We start from the raw sequence: 19538 nt of genomic DNA on the forward strand, positions 1-19538 counted from the left end.
CCTGCTGCAGATGCCAGTCCTGCTGCAGATGCCAGTCCTGCTGCAGACGTCTCAATGCTTGGCATGAGTCAGGCTGCTGACTCAGAACCAGGCACCCTGGTTGCCCTCTTCCCCCTCTGCCTCACCAGGACGTGTTTGTGACTACAATACCATTCAGAAGCAGCCAGGCAGAAGAGATCTTGTGTTTTTTGAGAGGACTGCTGCCTCCCCAAACCGTCACTGGGAAGTTGCATGTGATTTGAACACTTTTTCTCTTTTGCTTTGCTTCTTGGAAGGAATAGTGCTGGAGGATGCTGCAGCATGGCCTCAAATCTTTGTTGGAGCTTTCTATCTTAACCGGCCCAGATGTATTTCCCTTGCCTTTTGGCATCAGGTCAGCAAAAGTGCAGGGCAGCCTCTGCGCTATCCTGATGGGTCAGCTGGCACGGAAGGGAAGGCTGCAGCTCCTGTTTTCCACTTCTCTGCCATCCACATGGCCATAAGTAAGAGTTAACAGGAGCCGCCACCACTTGGCAGCTCCAGATTTAAAAACATTGTCAGGGCTTTTTTTTTTTTTTTTTTTTTTTTTTTTGGGTTCCAGGTGGCTAAGCTGTCTATCAGAATTGTTGTTATACATGAGTGTGGCACTGAATCCATGTATAACAAGACTCTTGATTGACAGCATTTTTTTTTTTTAAAGAGGGGTTGGGATGGGAGCTCTGCCGCTCACATGGTGCCTGCAGTTACTCATATAGAAAGCTATCCTAGGCATGGGCAGGTGGAGCTCCTTCTTCCCTTTGCTCTCAGATTCTTTTGTGCCTGTTTACAATTCGGGTATGTAGTCATGTACAATACTTCTTAGAAAACATGTGTTGTTTTAGTTTAGTCTGAGGTTACTTCTCCAGTGAGCCAAGTTTCTTGCTCTTTGTCTGGAGTTTCACAAATTGATGCACTGCAGGATTGCTGAAATTTTGACTTCATCCTGAAAAATATGTCTCAGATCTTGCATTCCAGTGTAAGAGAGTTTTCTGGCTTCTCTTCAAGAATAGAGATCTGTGAAGCCCTGTGGCTGTATCAAAGCTGAGGGTTGTGTTATGTGCTTCTGGATTACATAATCTCCAGTTATTGTGTAAAGGAGAGAAACAAAACAAAATTTATTGTTGCTATGAGGCAAGCCTATCTCCCATCTGATATCAATTTTGTTTCTCTTATCACTGTGGTTTTGATTATCCCATCCCACACTGTTTCTTAGTGGACAGATGTTTGTAAAAACTTGTTTTCTTCATAAAGTGTTTTTTCTGCTCTCAAAAAACTAATTGCCTTCTTCAGAAAATTCGGTAAAGTATCTGAATTTGTTTAGGAGAAATATATATATATATATATATATATATATATATCTTTATGCTCCTTCTATCTGTGTTTTTCACCCGTGTTTTATTATTTTTCAGGGTTTGGGTATCTCCTAATTGAAATCCCAACGACAAGTGAATCCTCCTCAGTGAGCCTGTTGGATGTGTCTGAGAGCATAAGAAGTCATGGCGGAAAATGACACCAAGCCAACATTACCAAAAAAGAGTGGTCCATACATTTCATCTGTAACCAGTCATGGGATGAATTTGGTAATTCGTGGTATAGTGCTGTTTTTTATTGGCGTATTTCTTGCATTAGTGTTAAACTTGCTTCAGATCCAGAGGAACGTTACTCTCTTCCCCCCTGATGTGATCACAAGCATCTTCTCCTCAGCTTGGTGGGTTCCACCTTGCTGTGGCACAGCATCGGGTAAGTTCAGTTGTGTACGTATGCCTGGCATGGGGATGAAAGGTTGCATAAGGAGTTATGGTTAGGAAAGACCTCCAGGTGAAAGATGTGGTAGTTAAAAATGTGTCTTCCAGCAACATTTCCATTGCTATCCCAGCCACCTTGAATATTCACAGATAGGCATACATATGTGTCATAAAATTCTTGCTCTATTAACTTGCTACACTGTAATATCATTAGCAGAACATAAACCTTTATTTTTCTGCTAGGTTAGAGTACAGTTTTATTAGATTTTAGTTAAAATGTGCAAGTTTATTATTTTTGTACTCATCTAATTGTTCTCCTTTTGATAGCTTGTTGAAACATGACAGCCCAGATAGCATAGAGAAAATTGATTTGAAAGGAAATCATAAAATAGCCCTCTGAATCCATCAGTCCAGACAAACATGTCTGGTAAAGTACTGATGTTTGATGGATGGGCAATTCAAAAGGCTTCTCATGTGTTGGTGGTTTTGATGGCAAGACTGGATATTGTTTGTAAAATGCAGTCACCTGCTTGGTATTTGCACTACTTGCTTTTAAACCACCTGATTTAAAGATGGAACTTAATTGATTTTTTTTCCCAGCTGAAGTGACTCCTGATAAACTTTGATTTGTTTCTTTCATTATCAGACTTTTTTTTTCCCCATTTTCTTTCCTCATCCCCTCTGCTAGTGTACATGTAGGCAATCTCTATGATAAATGCTGATAATTCGTATGCTTTGTTACCATTTTGACTTGTACAGCCTTCCTGAAACTGACATGAACGTTCCCTTGCAGCGTGGCTTATTTTTATGAACAAAATAAAGATACTTTGCATATTTACAGTCACTGACAATGGAGACTGCTTTCAGAGATAGTTTTTCATTCTTCCCTGTTGCTAGTCATCAGTTTGGCCTGATATCTTTGGCAAGAAAATTGCTTATAAAGGATTTGTTTTCCTCTCTGGCTTTACTCATAGTTTACTTTCCTGAATGCTGGAGATCAGGTTTCTCACTGGCAAAATAAAGAGCATTTGCCATAACACACTTGTAAAAGCATGCCAAATGGAGGGTATTACAATCCATACCAATTCCTCAGTCTCTGCCTCCCTCCTGCAGCACCAGTTTGACATGAAGCAACGGTGTTAGTTCTCAGCTGTGTTGGTCTTTTTAGCTGCAACTGCAATACAGAATAAATTCAGGAGTAGATGTTCAAATAGCAGTTCCCTGGGCTTGGATGTCCTGTGTGCTGTCTGTATTCAACAGCTACTGTAGGATAATGGCTTTCTCTCTTACTTGAGGAAAAAAAAAAAAAAGACAAAAAATATTGACATTATAGACCACATTCCTCTCTTACTGTGGTGTGTTTGCTTTGCAGTTACTTTAACGTGTACATTTGATATGGGGGTTTTCAAAAGTGCTAGCCTGCAAGCTATTGCTGCTCTTTTGGAATTCCATTGAGAGAGCATGGATTCTGATAGGGAGCAGAGCTCTTCAGTCCTCTCCAATTGGCTCAGTCTTACAGTCTCTTGCTGCTGTGTCTGAAGATGCTGCTGAACAGTTCTACAGGGCTTGTTAAAACCATGGCACTGTTTAAATTACTGTTTTTCGGTGATTTTTTTGCCATATGTGTTTTGTATTGTGTGCTTAAAAGGTTTTTTTTGGTTACAGTAATCGTCAAAATCAAGCTAGTCTTTGTTTTAGTTCAGTATTGCCAGTGCTTTAATTTTTTGGCCTTTCTTCTTTTGTGTTTCCACAGCTGTGATTGGGTTATTGTACCCATGCATGGACAGACATCTGGGAGAGCCACATAAATTTAAGAGAGAATGGTCCAGTGTAATGCGGTGTGTAGCAGTCTTTGTGGGAATAAATCATGCCAGCGCTGTATCCTGTATGCCAATGAAACTGGCAATAAAAAATAGGCCTCCAGTAAAGCAAAAGTTTACATCATCACTCATTGTGAGTTGTTAGAAATGTAATGTGCAGTGTAGTGTGTTTGCAAAGGAAATGCTGAGTATGTCTTAGTGTTAAACTGTCATAGGGCTATTGGAGATGGTAAGTCTCATCTGTTTGGGTTCAGAAAAATTTCTCAACACTGGGCTTTGTCTTTTAGTCTTTCTTTTCTCTGAAAAATTAAGTGCAGGGAAATGCGTGATACATGTTACAGAAAAATGCTTTAATTTTAAGGTTTGTTTTTTTTTGTTGTTTTTTGTTTTTAACACTGTAGTTAAAAGTTGAAGCCCAGTCTTGAGGTTACCAGTGAAACACATACACTTTGTAAAGAGTGGGGAAGAGTTAGAGCTGGGTGACACCAGGGCTGCACACTGTGTTTTTCAGGTGTTGTTACCTCATTCCACAAATGTGACCTAGATGCTGATAGTTACCTTTCCTGTGGTATAAACTGATTTGAAAGAACATTTACGTTCCTTGGAACTCATTCCTTTCACTGTCAGCTCCAGCGCAGCAGAAATGTGTGGCAGGAGTGCTAAGAGGCTTCTGATTATGTGCTACTGAATTTCCAGGAAAAAAGCACAGGTTGGTGAATGATGTGAGAGCTGACAGAGCTTTTACTGAGGTGGCCCTTGGATATTTTTGTTGTTGTTGCTAGGTTGGCTTGTGGGAGCAAAAGCAATCCTGCATGGCCAGACGAGCTGGAGCTGTCAAGGTTGAGTCATTTGTGGTGTCTCTTACAAACCTTGTTTGTTTTCTTTCTGTCAAAGATTTGGTAATGTAGTCCTATAGTTCTCATCAACTGTACCTGCTCTGTGAGCAAATAGAACTTTGTTGCCTTGAAGAAATGCAAGAGAACTGACAGTGTTTCTTCGTGTGGCTCAAGTTATTTGCAGCAAACCTTGCAGTTTTCTAACAGCTGTTGCACATATTCCAGAATAACATTAATATACTGTGTTTCCTCCTTGATGGCTCTCCCAGAAAGCTGTCTTTTTGGTTTATTACTAGCTCTCTACATTACCATATTTGGTGTGGTTTTTGTTCATTTGACATTTTTTCTCATGCTATTGATTTTTATCCCGTAATTAATTAATTTTACTTATTAGTTGAACTTCTTTCTAATTTCCTGTAGCTCTCTCCAGGCCTTTGTGAAAAAGTAGGACAGTGATTTTCATGTTTTCATCCCACAGATTTGCTTTCAGGCTTTTGAAACTCAACAGCTGCCTTTTCAATAATCTCTTTTGGAAACAAATAGTGAGAATTAGTTGGTATTTCCAAAACGTTTTGAAGAAAGTGAAACAGTGCAAATAGCCTGAGTCATTATTGTAGGTTTCATAAAAACTGATTTTCACCATTGAGTACTTTCAGAGTAATATTATCTATTTACATTTCATTTTTGAGAAAGCAGACATTTTGCTGAATGCAAACAACCATGTCATTTAAACACAGTAGAAAAAAGAGTGACAAGTGTCTTTTTTTTTTTCCCTCCAGTAAATCTCTGCCATTTAAAGGAGTCTAATGGCAGAGTTAAGATTTCATGCATAGTGTAATAAAGGACCAGATAAGAGTGGAAAGTCCTTATTCTGAATAGTGATGCTAGTAATGTGCATTTTTTTGTGCATCTAAAATAGTAGTGTTATTTGGTAGGTATATAGTCTTGGCTCTTTTACAGCACTATGACCCTAAAAACATGAAGAAGTGTCTTCACTTGTTAGTTTCCTGATATGCTGGCAACGTTTACAAGGCTCATTTCCTTCTACATTATAGGTGTGTGATAACAGATAAAGCTAGTGCTGTATTTTTTATGGTGGGAAAAACTATTACGTTAAAGTATGATGAACAGAACAAAGTACTTTACATTTGCATTTGTTTTTTCCAAACTTTTCCTTAACAATTAACACAGAAAGTGGATTTTGCCAACAATATCCAGTTGTCTCTCACCTTAGCAGCCCTGTCAGTTGGGCTGTGGTGGACATTTGATAGATCACGAAGTGGCTTTGGTCTTGGAGTAGGAATTGCTTTCCTGGCCACGTTGGTGTCACAGCTTCTGGTCTACAATGGAGTTTATCAGTAAGTATTTATTTCTTTGAGGCTAACTAAGAAGCCGTATTATAAAGTCAGAATAACTGAAGGGGCTGAATTTGATATGAATTGTAAAATAGTCAGAAGTTAATTTGGGGAGTAAAATAAATTTGTGAAAGCTCGGTATTAAGATCTTCAGTTGGGAGTTGCTTACTTCAGTGAAATTGCTTCTTTTATCAACAATGTTAATTACTTTAAGCAATTAAGTTTCTATTATAGTGGCATTTTGAGTTAAGTGTCCATAACTTAAGTCTGTAGATTCGTTTCCTGTGATTGAAAAACTCTCCTTTCTGTGTGACACAAGTTTGAGCTAAAAAGCTGTTCTTTTCCAGGTACACATCTCCAGATTTCCTTTACGTTCGTTCCTGGTTGCCATGTATATTTTTTGCTGGTGGAATAACAATGGGCAATATTGGCAGGCAGCTGGCAATGGTAAGTGTGGAGGAAGGACTGACTGCCTTCTAGTGATGCTGCTAATCTACGTGTCACTGCTTCCTTTGTATGTAATGTACCAATCAGTTATTTGAACTGGGGATGTGGGATGAGGTAGAAACTGGTAATTGTTGCTTTTTGATTTGGTTAGTGAGCCATCAGTGCTTCAGATAGGAACATGGCTCATCACTTTGCTCTGTATGCTGGTGTGCATGCTTTATTTCAGAAGCTAAATGAGAGCACCAGCTTTTAGGGGAGAAGTCAAGCTGCTCTTAAGTCTGTACTATTTCTGCTGCTCACAGGGACAGAAATAACAGCCAGCATTGTTTGCACAGAACTTAGGGAGACCAAGCTTAAGTGGGTAAGGTAGTAAGCTGAGCTATTTCAAAATTATTATTGTGGAAAGTTCCCCTTTTTTTTACTAGGTATGTACATAATTATTGTTTTGCCGATTTCTGTGTTTCAGTATGAATGCAAAGTCATTGCAGAGAAGTCTCACGAGGACTGAGGAGGAACAGCATGCACCTTTAAAACAGGAAAATATCTGACAAATGACTGTTGGAGGAGCATAAGGAACACTTGACTACGAAATTGCCAAAATGCAATTTTTTTTTCTCTTCAGTGGTATATTTTACTGCAATCTGTGATTGCTGCTTCTATAGAAACTTTAATGTCTGATTTTTGATTACTGTGAAGTTACACTAGTATGCAATACATTTGATAATGTTGGTTCAATTATAGGATTCTTTTTTCCAGATCTAAACTGAGTTTACCGTAACTTCTTGTCTGTCCATAATGTTGCAGTGCCAAACTGAACCTTTGCACTATGTTTATGTAGCTGCAACTTCTGCTTCACTTTATGTTGAAAGTTTTTAGGAATTTGTTCTTAATAGCTCAGTGAAAAATGTGGGATTCAGACTTAGGAATGAAGATCTTCTCTTTACATGATGATAGCTAGAAATGCATTTAAGAAATTCATGGTTTGCAAGTGGGCCTTGATGCAATAAGTAACTGATTTCTGCCTATTAACACACTGTCATTCACATCACAGATGAGGAGGCTTAGTATGAGTTGTGTGGGTTATTGATGTATCATTTCATTTGTGTTCTGTGTCCAGCGTCATATATCCAGAGCACAGAAATGGAGAATGGGCCTGGAAATGATATACATGCTTGGATATGGATTTGTGTTGGACCATCATCAGATGTGGACTCTCTGGAAGTATTTTTTATGTTGAGTAACAGGATGCAGTTCAGTTCGTTTTTACTCTGTAGGGTGGTGAGGTGCAGGAACAGGCTGCCCAGAGAAGATGTGGATGCCCTGTCTCTAAAGGAGTTCAAGTCTGTGTTGGATAGGGCCTGGCAGCTTGAGCTGGGGAGCAACCAACCCATGGCAGGGGGTTGGGACATGTTAGGGTTTTTTTTATTATGAAACTTCATTCTGCTAAACTAAATCAGCCACTACCATATAGTGTCAGAAAGACATCCATTACCAATGCTATTTCTGTTAGTTCTTGTCTTTTCCCCATTCTGTTTGCAGGGGAGACAAAGGCTGTGTTTTAGGTACTGAAGTAGCCCTTACTGCTGTAACAGTGGTCCAGGCACTCAAATACATTTGTTCTCATAGCAACATTGTGAAGTAGAGAGGTACTGTTGTCCTTATTTTACAGGTGCCTGTGCACAGAAAGTCTGACAGGACAAAGCTGAAACAGGCCACGTGCTAAATCTGTTCTCTTCTTGAGAAGGACGTTAGTGTGATCCGTGGTCTTGGGCATACATGGAATTTCTTCATGTTGGCTTTGCAGCTTCCTTTTAAGATCCTGAGATAAAAGTAACAGTGCAAGAAGGCAGAACGGAGACTGAAAAAGGATTCTGCCAGCCTATGCCAGTAGTGAATTTGGTGTGAAAAGTCTGCTTTGTTTTCCTCCTATTTCTGTGTTAATGTTTTAATGTGTTGGTTGGTTGTTTGTCTTGAAGTATATTTTTAAAATCTTCTATGAAAGGTTTATAAGAAATGTTACAGTCACCTAAGGAGACTGGAGTTGGTCCAAAGAACAAATAGATGTGTAGACAAGTTTTTATTAATGTGTATATGCATTGTACACAAAGCTTGAAATAGGAAACTCTTTTTCAGTCTTACACACTTACTCTAAGCCTGAAAAGCATGCACTGGAGTTCTTCCAAAAACATTGGCCATGAGAAGGAAAATTTATTGATCGGAAAAGTGTGAAAACAGTAATCAACTTGGTTCTTGGAGCTTGATTCTGCAGCTCTACTCTTCCATTAGCTTATTAAGGTTCCGTGACAATTCTGCACCAAAAAGCACTCTTAGATTTGGTAACAGCTCAAGGAAGCACTTGTAGATGCCCTTGATTTTAAACTGTCATAGAACATGTTGCAGCAGGTTCCTGACTAGAGATTTGCTTTTAATCAGACCGTGTGATAATAAAAATCATTTAATGAATAACACAAGCCTTTTGAGCATGAAGTGAGTTTCCTTAGGCAGGCTCTGGTATACCACTAAGAATAAAAACTTGTCCTTTCTGTGCAGTATTTGGCCTGATCTGCCTTCTTCACTTAAACAAATGGTTTCAGCTTGGTAGGCAGCATGGTGAGTCCTCTTGGATTATCAAGGTACAAGTGGCATAATAATGCAGATGTTGGTTCTTATCCGAACTGGAGAAAAACATGGTACCTCAGTCAGTGTGCTGACTTGGTGAACAATTCCCTTTCATCCTGATCAGTAAGTGCGTACAGCTGGAGAGGAGTTGTTTGTGTTAGTCACTTGATGATAGAGCTGCTTTTACTGCCAGTCTAAATATTTACCCAGCAGCCTTGTGTATGTTAAAATGTGTGCAGTATGTGAGAAGTGGTTATTGTGCATTTATGGCACACACTTTAAAGCACTTTGCACTCAGATTATCTAAATACGATCAGACTGTGCTGTCAGCTACCTTTTAAATTTCATTTTGGAAATTTTGAGCATGTCTTGCGAAGGCAGCAGTCATCCAAAATCTCTTTGGGTGGAGTCCTTTATTACATGTGTTTTGTTTTTTATTGTTATTTGACTGAAGTTGCTACAAGATTTGAGATCTTGGATGTGTATTTTATTTTTTTTTCAAACTGCATTGTAACTTTATGGCTGATGTGTTCAAACCCTGAAAAAGGTCCAAGATGAGAATGCAGACACGGCCTTAACTGTAGTGTGAACATGCTACTACTGTATAGCATGTAATTATAGACCGTCTTTAAAATGTTCAATAGAGAATAAATAAGGTCTATTTTAGATACAACTTTATAAGCACTGTAACCTCTTCACTAATTAAGCGTTGTAAGCTCTATGCTGTTTAAGCTGGCAAATTGCTGTTAAAAGCAACATGTGCATTAAATACAACGATAACCTTGTTTGATAGATTTCTTCTTTTGTTTTTAAATGCTATTGATTTAAAACAAACAGAGTTGCCTTCTATCTTGCAATAATTTTGATTGCTTATCTGGCATATTGGTTCCACCAAACACCTGGCTGGAAGAACTATAAAAGGAATGGCTGATCAAAGTGGCAGTGATTGTAATTAGCATGCTGAACTGCCTTGGAAAATTTGGCCTTTTGAATCCACATTGGGAGTATTGCAGCTGGGGGAAAATAAACCAGATCACTTCAGCTGCAATACAGAAGAGATTCAGATTTAAATAGTCCTTGAGAATATGGGAAAGAAAACAAACCACCGCAGGTGGCAGGGAATCTTATAATAATGTATTTGCATTTTCTGGTCTGAACATGAATGGAACGTGAAGTATTTGTCCGTTGCTCTGTCTCAAGCAAGTTGTTGCTTCCAAACACAGAGAGGTCTGGAAATGTATGATGAAAAAACCTGAAGGCAGAGTGAGACAGCAGGTGAGCTTCATTGGTATTTCAGGTGTATGGTTGCTCCAGTTGCAGTGGAGCTTAATGTTGGAAAGAAGGTGGAGGCAAATGGAAAAGAGCTCTGTTTGTGTTGGATGGGGTAAGCTGTGACCCGAAAACCTAACTGCTGTCAAAAGGCAGTCATGGGCATGCCAAGTGTCTGACTTTACAGGCGAAGATAAAAATGACTGTGATTTTAGACAGTCGTAGCACAGTTCATTCAGATATGTGCTGGCAAAGCTGCTTTGCTGGCCCTCCATAGCTTCTCTGGGAGAGCAGTGCCCTGGGCAGTGGAAAGTGTGTGTCCTGCCTCTGCTGCCTATGGCTACAAGTGGAAAGTTGCCCAATTGAGAGCGTATTTCATCCAGATCTTTTGAAAGGCATTTTGTGCCTGCTTTTGTAGCACTGCTGATGTGAGTAGCTGGGAGTGTGAAAGTTTCCTCCACAGCTTCCATGCTTCACTTCTGCCATCTGGCTGGGACCTGATGTGGGAGCTGTGGCATCCCAGCCTTCTTCTCTCCCAGTGTGTGAGGTGGGGATGTGATTTTACCAGCAGCATCACCCTGAGTGTTTTGCATATGCTTTTTGCATTTGGGGACGAATTAATGTAATGTATGTAAGTGATGTTAAGTAAGAAATACAATGCTTATAGAGTTACCTGCACAGCTGGCAGAAGGAACGTGTGTCTCGCAGTGGGAATAGCTATCGAATGCAGTTAGCTTTGATGCCAATACTAAATGCAAAGCATAAGTAATTTTGCAGCTTAATGTTCAGCACTAAGCAGTAAATGAAAGGTCAGTCCAGCATGTTAAGTGTTGTGGAATAGTAAACACCACCTTAATTGCTTCATTCAGTCAGTGTGGAGATGGAGTGTCTGTTGTCATACTTTGAGCAACATGGTCCCTAATCAGGACAAGGCTCCTGATTACCTTCCCCACTCAAATGACAAAGCCTCAAATTAAAGGATAAACTGAGACTGCATGTTACTGGGAGTTTGTGCTTTGAGTGCTTAAAGTCACTCTATGGAAGAAATAGAGGTCATTTCTTGTTCTGACTGGAGCTGAAATCCAGGTTGAAGGGCAATTTTGCATTTTATTGAGGTTTTCCTTTCTAGCTCTTTCTGAAGTGCCAAAGCAGTTCCTGTTGCACTGTCACACAATTTTAGTTTGCCTGTAGTATATAGCAGACAGAAGAAAAAAGATAATGGGAAAGGGCTGCTGCTACGCTTTCCTGCAGGTGGATTGGGAGCTGGGCATACAGCACGCCATGTGCAACAGCATAGGACTCCTGCCCTCCAGCATCCCCAGATTCATGTTCATAGGCTAAGGTTCTGTACTGGCAGTGGTTCTGCCTTTGCTTTTGCACTGAAAACGTGTGTACGAGTGGCTAATGCAGGAATACTTGCACACGTTGCCCAGTACTTTGTATTTCAAGGTATGTGGGTATGGCCATAGGGTGCTGCAACAACTTACTGGCTATAAGTTATGCAAAGGGTAGATCCAACACTTGCCATACTGTTACAAGAAAGAAAAAGTAAGTGATTGGTTCAATTTTTCATGCTGGATTTCTAAGCGAGAGAGGAAGAAGAGCTTCACAGATGCAGTGCTGATTGCCGACTAGCTTGGACCTTAACCTGCTGCCAAGACATCCCTCTGCTGGCCAGTGGGCCACGTTTGGGCCTGTCTGCTTTATCCTAACCCAGCTGTGATGGGTTTTGGCTCGATGTCTGAGGAACCATCCTAGTCCCCAGCGTGACCTGGCTGTACCAGAGGGGAACATGTAGGAAATGGCTGTAGTGAGGTTAGTGAGGTCTCACTGGGATTAGCATAGTCTTGGATTTTGTGAGAAACCAGCAGTCTGCTCCAGTCACTCAAGGTGGTGGTGACTTTGTTAGAGCTGAGGGAATGGGGCTGCACTGTGCATAGGAAGGAGTGAAGGTCCCTGTGAGGGCATTAAGGGCGTGCATCAACTAACTACAGGTTCTCACGCAAAGCAAAGTTGCCCTGCCTACAGACTTGTTTCTCGTCTGGAGCAGTGAGTCCTATACTGGCGTGCCAAAGAAGACAAGAACGCTATTCCTTCTCCTCCTCCTCCTTGCTCTCCCTTTGCACTAATACTTTGGAGCCTGAGTTAAGGACACTTAATCCTATTCTTGGAACCAGGACTATTTATAGGCTGGGTCAGCACTGAAAGACTCCACTGTTTTCTCCTAAAAACAAATGCTTGTTCTGTGCTGCACGTCAAGTGCAATCACTGCTGAATGGGCTGACACGCAAAGCCAAGTTCTCAACTGAGCTGGCACAGCTCCACTGCTTGCGGTGGGTGTATGGCACGCCGTGCTGGCCAGGAATTCAACCCACTGTGTTTGAAAGGGGAGAAATTGTTTTGAGCTCCTTTCTGTAGCATACCACAGGTCCGAGAAAGCATTGTGCATCCAGTGTGAGCCCTCAGCAGATTCCGCCTGTCCCTCTTCTCTTTCACTGCTGATGGGAAGTGTCATTTCCTTTGATTTGCAGTGGGTGCCTTTTCTGTGGTATCTCAGCTCTTTGGGGGGACAGATGGATTTAACAAGAATCAGATCTGCCTGATGGGATTAATAATGATGCAAATGCCAAATGTTGGCCACCGGTGAGCTGGTTGTCACAAGGGTTTGCCATAGTCCTGCATGTTGTGTCCAGTCTCCCTTGTAGGAAATCCAACTGATGATTTATTTTGGACCTGTGCCTGTTCTGATTAAACTGGAGAGAGTGAAATAATTCCGCTTCCTGTGGTTTCAGGCCCCTCTTACCAACTAGTTCTCTCAAATGAGTGTAACAAGCAAAATTGAAGCTGGAGAGGTGACTTAAAGAAGATAAATGGGGAGCTCCTAAAGAGTGATGCTTCGAGAGCATGAATCGATATAGTGATGTATCCTTGGCAATGATAAGTACTAGAAGAAATGATAGAAATGTAGTGTTACATAAGTAATAGATGTAGAAGCATGGTAGAATGAGAAGTACATAGCATTCCTGGAAAGATAGCACAGGGCAGAGGGAAGAGGGTCGCTTAATAAGCTGGCTGGAAGCAAAGGAAGCTCCATTTCAGTGCCAGATCAAAACACTCAGCACAGAGACTCAGAGATAGGTGGAGTGAAATTGGTGATAGGCTGCTACACAGCAGAGTATTAGGGATATGAGCTGGGAACAGGACCGTGCACGCACGCACATTGCCCTAGTGGCCGAGCACTGGCACAGAGTGCCCAGGGAGGTGGTGGAGTCACCGTCCCTGGAAGTATTCAAGAACTGTGGAGATGTGGCACTGAGGAACATGATCAGTGGGCAGTACTGGTGGTAGGTGGACAGTTGGACTTGATGATCTTAGAGGTCTTTTCCAACCATGATGACTCTATGGTTCTATGATCCCCATCAGTTCAGGGGAGCCACCAGAGCCTCACACGGAGCTGAGAGATAATTGTACAGTTTTGCTTTACTGTTAACCAAGTGTTGAAAAAAGCAGTTTCTTCTCAACGCCGCCTTCTCAGAACACTGGGCACTGCTTGTTTTTGACATTTTCAGCTACTGTTAAATAATAGTCTTGCTTCTGTCACAGCTAATGTTGACTTGAAGGCAGTTGTGCATTTTTCAACTCAAATGCTAAGCAGACAGACTTGGGTCTTGACAAATATTTTCCTGGCTCGCCCAAGGCAAGTAAAAATGAGCTTCTAGTTAATCGTTTGTTTTAAAATTCAAATTGGTGAAATAGGCAATTAAAAAATGACAATTTTCATCAGAATTTGCAAATTAAACGTCTCTTTGCAGTCAGAGCGGGTTCAAGAAACTGCAACAGATAATTGCTATTTGAAATCAGTGAAGTATCCAGCATTTTAGGGCCGTGAGGACTGTGGCTGTTCTGCCTTAGTAAGCCTTGATTGATTTGGTAAATAAGCATTTCAACTTCTCTCTTTAAAATAAATAAGCAGTTTTATTGCTTTATTGCTTACCCGGTACGGGAGGTGAGCTGGCTCTCAAGCAGTAACCCTGTGATATCACGCGCCCGAGTGCCATCTGTCACAGAGAATTTTGTCCCTTTATGCACGATGGCTTCTTATGGCATTAGGTCCATTGTAGGTTAATTGATTAGCAGCGACCCTCCTTTCAGTTGTTGCTGCCTTTCTTCGCTGAAGGACCATATCTCTCATCTCCATTTCCTTTTCTCTCTCCTACATTAGCATACTAATCACACCGAACTCCCACTGCTAAAAAACTCTATCCATTTTATATGGGGGAGGGGAAGGAATAAACTGGCATTTCCTGAGAGATTCGCAGCTGCTGTTCTATGGCAGCAAGATAGGACGGAAAGAAAAGAAGCAATGGCAGAGGTGAGCAGCGCTGGCTGAGACTGCAGCCACATCGATATTAAACACGTTTAAGAAGCTCTATTAAAATAAATATCAAAGACACATCTGCTTCTCCTCAGATTTTGCCACAGTTCCCTACGTTTGTTTTCTCTCCAGCTGTTAACACCTGTCTTTCTGTCAGTGCTAATAACACTGCTTTAAGTGGGCTATGGAGCTGACAATAACATGAAAGAATTCTCCATTTTTGATACGTGAAACTCCTTTTTCAACAATAAGAAGTGAATAAAGATGTATCCTTGTGCTGATCCTTCAGAGCACTGTATTTTTGTGGTGTTCTTTTTTTTTTTTGGATCGAGCTACAGAGCTATGCTTGCACTGCACAGCAGATCTGGAACTAGATGAGGCATCCTGCAGTGGGCAGCTCCTGCTCACCTTTGTAATTCTCATTTTGTTGCTGACATATTCAGAAGGGTGTATGTGCGTGGTACTCCTCACTCCATGTGATGCTTGTTATCTAACCTCATCAAAAGCACGTGCTGTGCATTGATTGCTACCAGAGAACACATATCCAGTGGTGATGTCTTCTTTACATATCTCTTATAAATGAGCACAATATTCACAGGGCTGCCTGAAGAAAGCGAGCATTTTATGTCTTTGCTGCAGTCATTCCAATACAAGGATGATAAGTAGATCCCAGCTATCTTTGCAAAGAAGGTAATGGGACAGATCTTCAACCAGAGCAAACTGAGACCATGTACTGTGCTTGTTTACCTAATGCAGAAGAAAAAATCTATTTATTCCTTTTGGCCTACAGACACACAGCCTGATACTTGGTGAAAAACACTGATGAGCCACACCAGAAACATCTGAGATAAAGACGAAACAATGATGTAAAGGTGTCTTTTAACAGCAGATTGTTACTCTTTGCCCATTATGGGCTTAGTTCTCTATCTGGGGTTCTGTGAAAATAGGCTCAAGGCTGTTGAGCTCGTACTTCTCCATAGCTTCCCTGTGAGGTAGCCTATGGGTGAGGGAGCTGTGGGAATGCAAGCTTTCATCTGTAGGAGAGACAAGCTTCTTGGAGTGTGTCCACAGGAGGGCCGCAGAAATGATCCCAGGCATGGAACACCTCCCTGTGAGAACAGGCTGAGAGCTGGGGCTGTTCAGCCCAGAGAAGAGAAGGTTCTGGGGAGACCTGAGAGCAGCCTTTCAGTATCTAAAGAGGGGCTGTGAAAAAGTGACAGTTTCTTTAGCAGGGTCTGTTGTGATAGGATAAGGGGAAAGGGTTTCAAACTAAGAAGGGGAGACTGAGATTGGATATAAGGAGGAAGTTTTTTGCCATAAGGATAGTGAGGTGCTGGAACAGGTTGCCCTGAGAGATGGTGGATGTCTCATCCCTGGAGACACTCAAGGTGAGGCTGAACTGGGCTCTGAGCACTTGATTGAGCTGTAGGTGTCCCTGTTCATTGCAGAGAGGCTGGACTAGATGACCTTCAAGGATCCTTTCCAGTTCAAACAATTTTATGATAACTCTTGTCCTCCCTGTTAGTCTATGGGAAAACGTGGGAGAACCTTGTCAACACAGGCTGTCTTCAATGCCTGGATGACCAAGCTGGCTCTGAATTGTTTTACCAAGAAGCTGCTGGATGGCTGACGTGACAAATAGGCTTCCAGCCTTATTTCCAAATCCAATTTATCTTTGGTAAGTACGGGTTTGGCAGCTATTTCCAACCAACAATAAATTTCTATTCTCCTTTTAAAGATCTTAAGTAGCTTGTGGCTACTTCCATTAATTAATGGAAAGAGTTGATGTTCAAAAATCCTACCTTGCATCAAAATTTGTATCAAGTGGAACAAAAATTATCAAATCATAAATAGTTCAGTTTTCCCAGTCTTTACAGCCCTCAAATTCAGAAGTTAAGATCTGTGCCAGGTGTATGAGGGGCAGAAGTATGAATCGTGTCCTGCTCATCTCCATTCCATGGGCTGGAACTTCAGGAACATTGGCCAAATGACCAACTCTAGAGGTCCCAGAAGCTTTCCAAGGAATGATGCCATTACATGAGAGAGGAAAGGTAACGATGAGTGGTTGCAGAGTGCCTTCAGCTCCCCATCCTTGTGCAATGCTGCTCATTCAGACTTCACAGAAGGATGAAGGATTTGACCCATTGTGATGGGTGGTGCATGAGGGATTTCCCAAAGCACACCATGCTGGTTTCCATCTTCTGCCATGTGTGCCATGGGGGACATGGGAAGCTCATTGTCCCCAGCAGGAGGAGATTTAGGCCAAGGCTCGACACTTTGAAAAAACCCCACCCAAATCCTCAGTAATAATAGAAGATTGAACCCAACTGTAGCTCTGAAAAAGAAGATATGTGAGACGTGCCAAAATTCACTCTCAGCCCCGAGTCAGCTCTCCCATACTTTATGTGCTCTTGGTGCTGATAGGCATCCACACTGTACCAGAGCTCATGGTAACTCAGAAACTCAAATGCTGTGTTCATTATTGCCACGATGTTCAGGGAGCAGAACATATCCCTCTCAGCAGATGGCTGCAGCCCACAGTGTCCTATAACCACAACATAAAATATTACTGCTTTTTCATGTTGTGTGTGGGAAAACATGCTAAATTGTAGCTAGGTTTTGTAGGATCAGGAAAGTTTCTTTGGTAGGAGATAATTTGTAGGGCTTGGCTTTGGGATTCTTTTTCTGTTTCTTCTTTTTTTCTTCTTTCTTCTTTTGCTACTACCAAGTAGATCTGTCTTCAATCTGCAAGTACAATAGTTCTCTGAACACGACGCTGTCAGAAAGGCAGCCTGAAAAAGACCATACTTTCCCAACAGCGATCAGGAGTTTTAAAAGTCTTATAAGCCTACTTGGGCTGATTGATCTGGCATCACTTTAGAGGCCTTTGCCCTGGGAAATTCTTCGTTTTGGCTGCTATTTGGATGGGAGACCATAGGAAGGCAGCTGGCCTCGTGTGACACGGGCAGAACATTGTTCTGCTGCCTCAGGGCGGTTCTCAGCCATGATAAATGATGCTGTAAAAAGGGTGCACAGAAAAGAGCAACCTTCCTCCTGCAGACAAATTGCTGCCTTGTTTCTGCAGGCTGTATGGCTGTGATTCCACCCCCCCCCCCCCAGACTAATCTGTATTGGGTGTAACATTACATAATAAGTGATTAAAGATCAGTGACGACCGAGAAGGTAAGTGATCCAAATGTTTTATCTGATAGATGTGTACACACCATTTATCTCACTTTTCTCACAGACAAAATTAAACTGGATTCCTTAGCTGCTAGTTGAGGGCAAATGAAGATCTGATGAACAGGGTGCACAGGGAGGTGATGGAATCACTGTCCCTGTAGGTTTTCAAGTGAAGGGGAGATGTCTCACTGAGAGATGTGGTTAGTGGGCATAGTGGGAATGGGTTGATGGTTGGACTAAATGTTCTTTGAGGTCTTCCCAACCTTACTAAATCTATCATTCTAAGGGTTGATCTTTCTACTTTGGATTCTCCTAGAGATGTTCAATGGTCAGGATGCTGGAGAGGAAATCAGCCCCTTGCTCTCATCACGTCCCAGTCTGCCTGGTCACTTTTGTGGAGCACAGCTGTGCTGTTCTAGAGATGGTCCCTTCTTGTGAAGGAGGAATTTCTCATGCTTCACAGAGAAATTATTGGCTAAAATATTTTACCATTCTAAATGTCAATGAGAAAATTTATATTTCTTTATGTCATGGCATCACCTATCATTTACATCCAAATCATGGTTCTGTTAGGCTTCCGCTGTTATGAATATGTGAGTCATAATTAATGTGCCAATATAAATTATAGACCTTAGCAACTGTATGAAACAAGGAAAACAGCAGGAGAATTGCCTGGATGAGAGAAAGTCAAACCAGCAAGAGACTCCAGTATAAGCTGATCAATCAGCTTTCATCTGTTCATGGGCAACAATGAGGATACTCCTGCCTGACCTTCATCCTTGCCCTTTCCAAGTAGTGCTCAGCTATTCCTTGAGCTGTTGGGGAAAGTGTACATCTACACAAAATCAATTTAATTTAACACCAGCATCTCAGCCTGGAGAGTTTCTCCGTGATGGGATGTTCCCAAGTTAGGCTACACACCCTGGAGTTTCCTCCTCTCCGCACAGAATCATACAATCATTTCAGTTGGAAGGGACCCTTAAAGGCCACCTGGTCCAACCCCTCTGTAATGAACAGGGACATCTACAGCTCCATCAGGTGCTCAGAGCCCCATCCAGCCTGACCTCGGGTGTCTCCATGGACAGGACATCCACCTCCTCCCTGGGCAACACATGCCACTGCCTCACCACCCTTATCATAAAAAAAAATTTCTTATATCCAGTCTAAATCTTCCCTTTTTTAGTTTGAGACCATTTCCCTTATCCTACCATAACAGACTCTGCTAAAGAATCTGTCCTCTTCTTTCTTACAGCCCCCCTCTAGACACTAAAACATGGAAAGCAAACAGGACAGGGCATTTAATATCCATGCCATAACGAAAATATTAAATATGCATTCAAGCTACAGATATTGAATAGGATCTGAAGCACTCACCAAGTCTGAGGATATTTGCATCAGTTCGAGCATTCAGAACTTCTCAAAGAATTAATGCCTGAAGTTTTTTAGACTTCCCCAGCATGTAGTAGAAGAGGATGTGCAGTAAACACTTTTTCTAGCCTTTGTAATATGTCCCCTCACCGAAATGTCCCATTCACACTGTCATATTTTGACTGCAATGCCAGTGAGCAGACAGCCTAGGGTGCTCAGCCGCCATGTTTTCACTCTGCCAAAATTTCATCCCTCCTTGGATGAAATATGAAGTGTTAAAAATTACCATTTCCCTTCTTCCAGTTGCATTCCTGAGGGAAACTGGATGTCGGCCAAAAACAGCTGATGGCAAAGGTCCCATGGAAGAGTGCTGCAGAGGCAGCGGGAGCACAGTGTGCTGGGGAGGGCTGGGGCAAGCGTGGGCCATGGGGAGAGGGGCAGCTGCAGCACCGTTTCCTTTTCTCTCATCACCTGCTCTTTATGGTTCATGTTTTCCTCTCTGT

The 19538-nt window shown here is 41.8% G+C and overlaps 1 protein-coding gene across 1 annotated transcript in view; it reads left to right on the plus strand.

Annotated features, from left to right (window-relative positions):
* INSIG2 (insulin induced gene 2) overlaps positions 1-9625 on the plus strand; it is a 12057-nt gene extending 2432 nt beyond the window's left edge. Inside the window, exons 2-6 of the mRNA XM_042877805.1 lie at positions 1428-1758; positions 3517-3641; positions 5611-5777; positions 6122-6221; positions 6688-9625. Coding sequence (XP_042733739.1) covers positions 1515-1758; positions 3517-3641; positions 5611-5777; positions 6122-6221; positions 6688-6729 — 678 coding nt within the window. The 5' untranslated portion in view covers positions 1428-1514 and the 3' untranslated portion in view covers positions 6730-9625. The remainder of the gene's footprint in view (positions 1-1427; positions 1759-3516; positions 3642-5610; positions 5778-6121; positions 6222-6687) is intronic.
* Positions 9626-19538: the final 9913 nt, after the last annotated feature.

Source organism: Lagopus leucura, unplaced genomic scaffold, assembly GCF_019238085.1.
Source record: "Lagopus leucura isolate 7727_CA_CO unplaced genomic scaffold, USGS_WTPT01 Super-Scaffold_100019, whole genome shotgun sequence".
NCBI classification, from domain to species: Eukaryota; Metazoa; Chordata; class Aves; order Galliformes; family Phasianidae; genus Lagopus; species Lagopus leucura.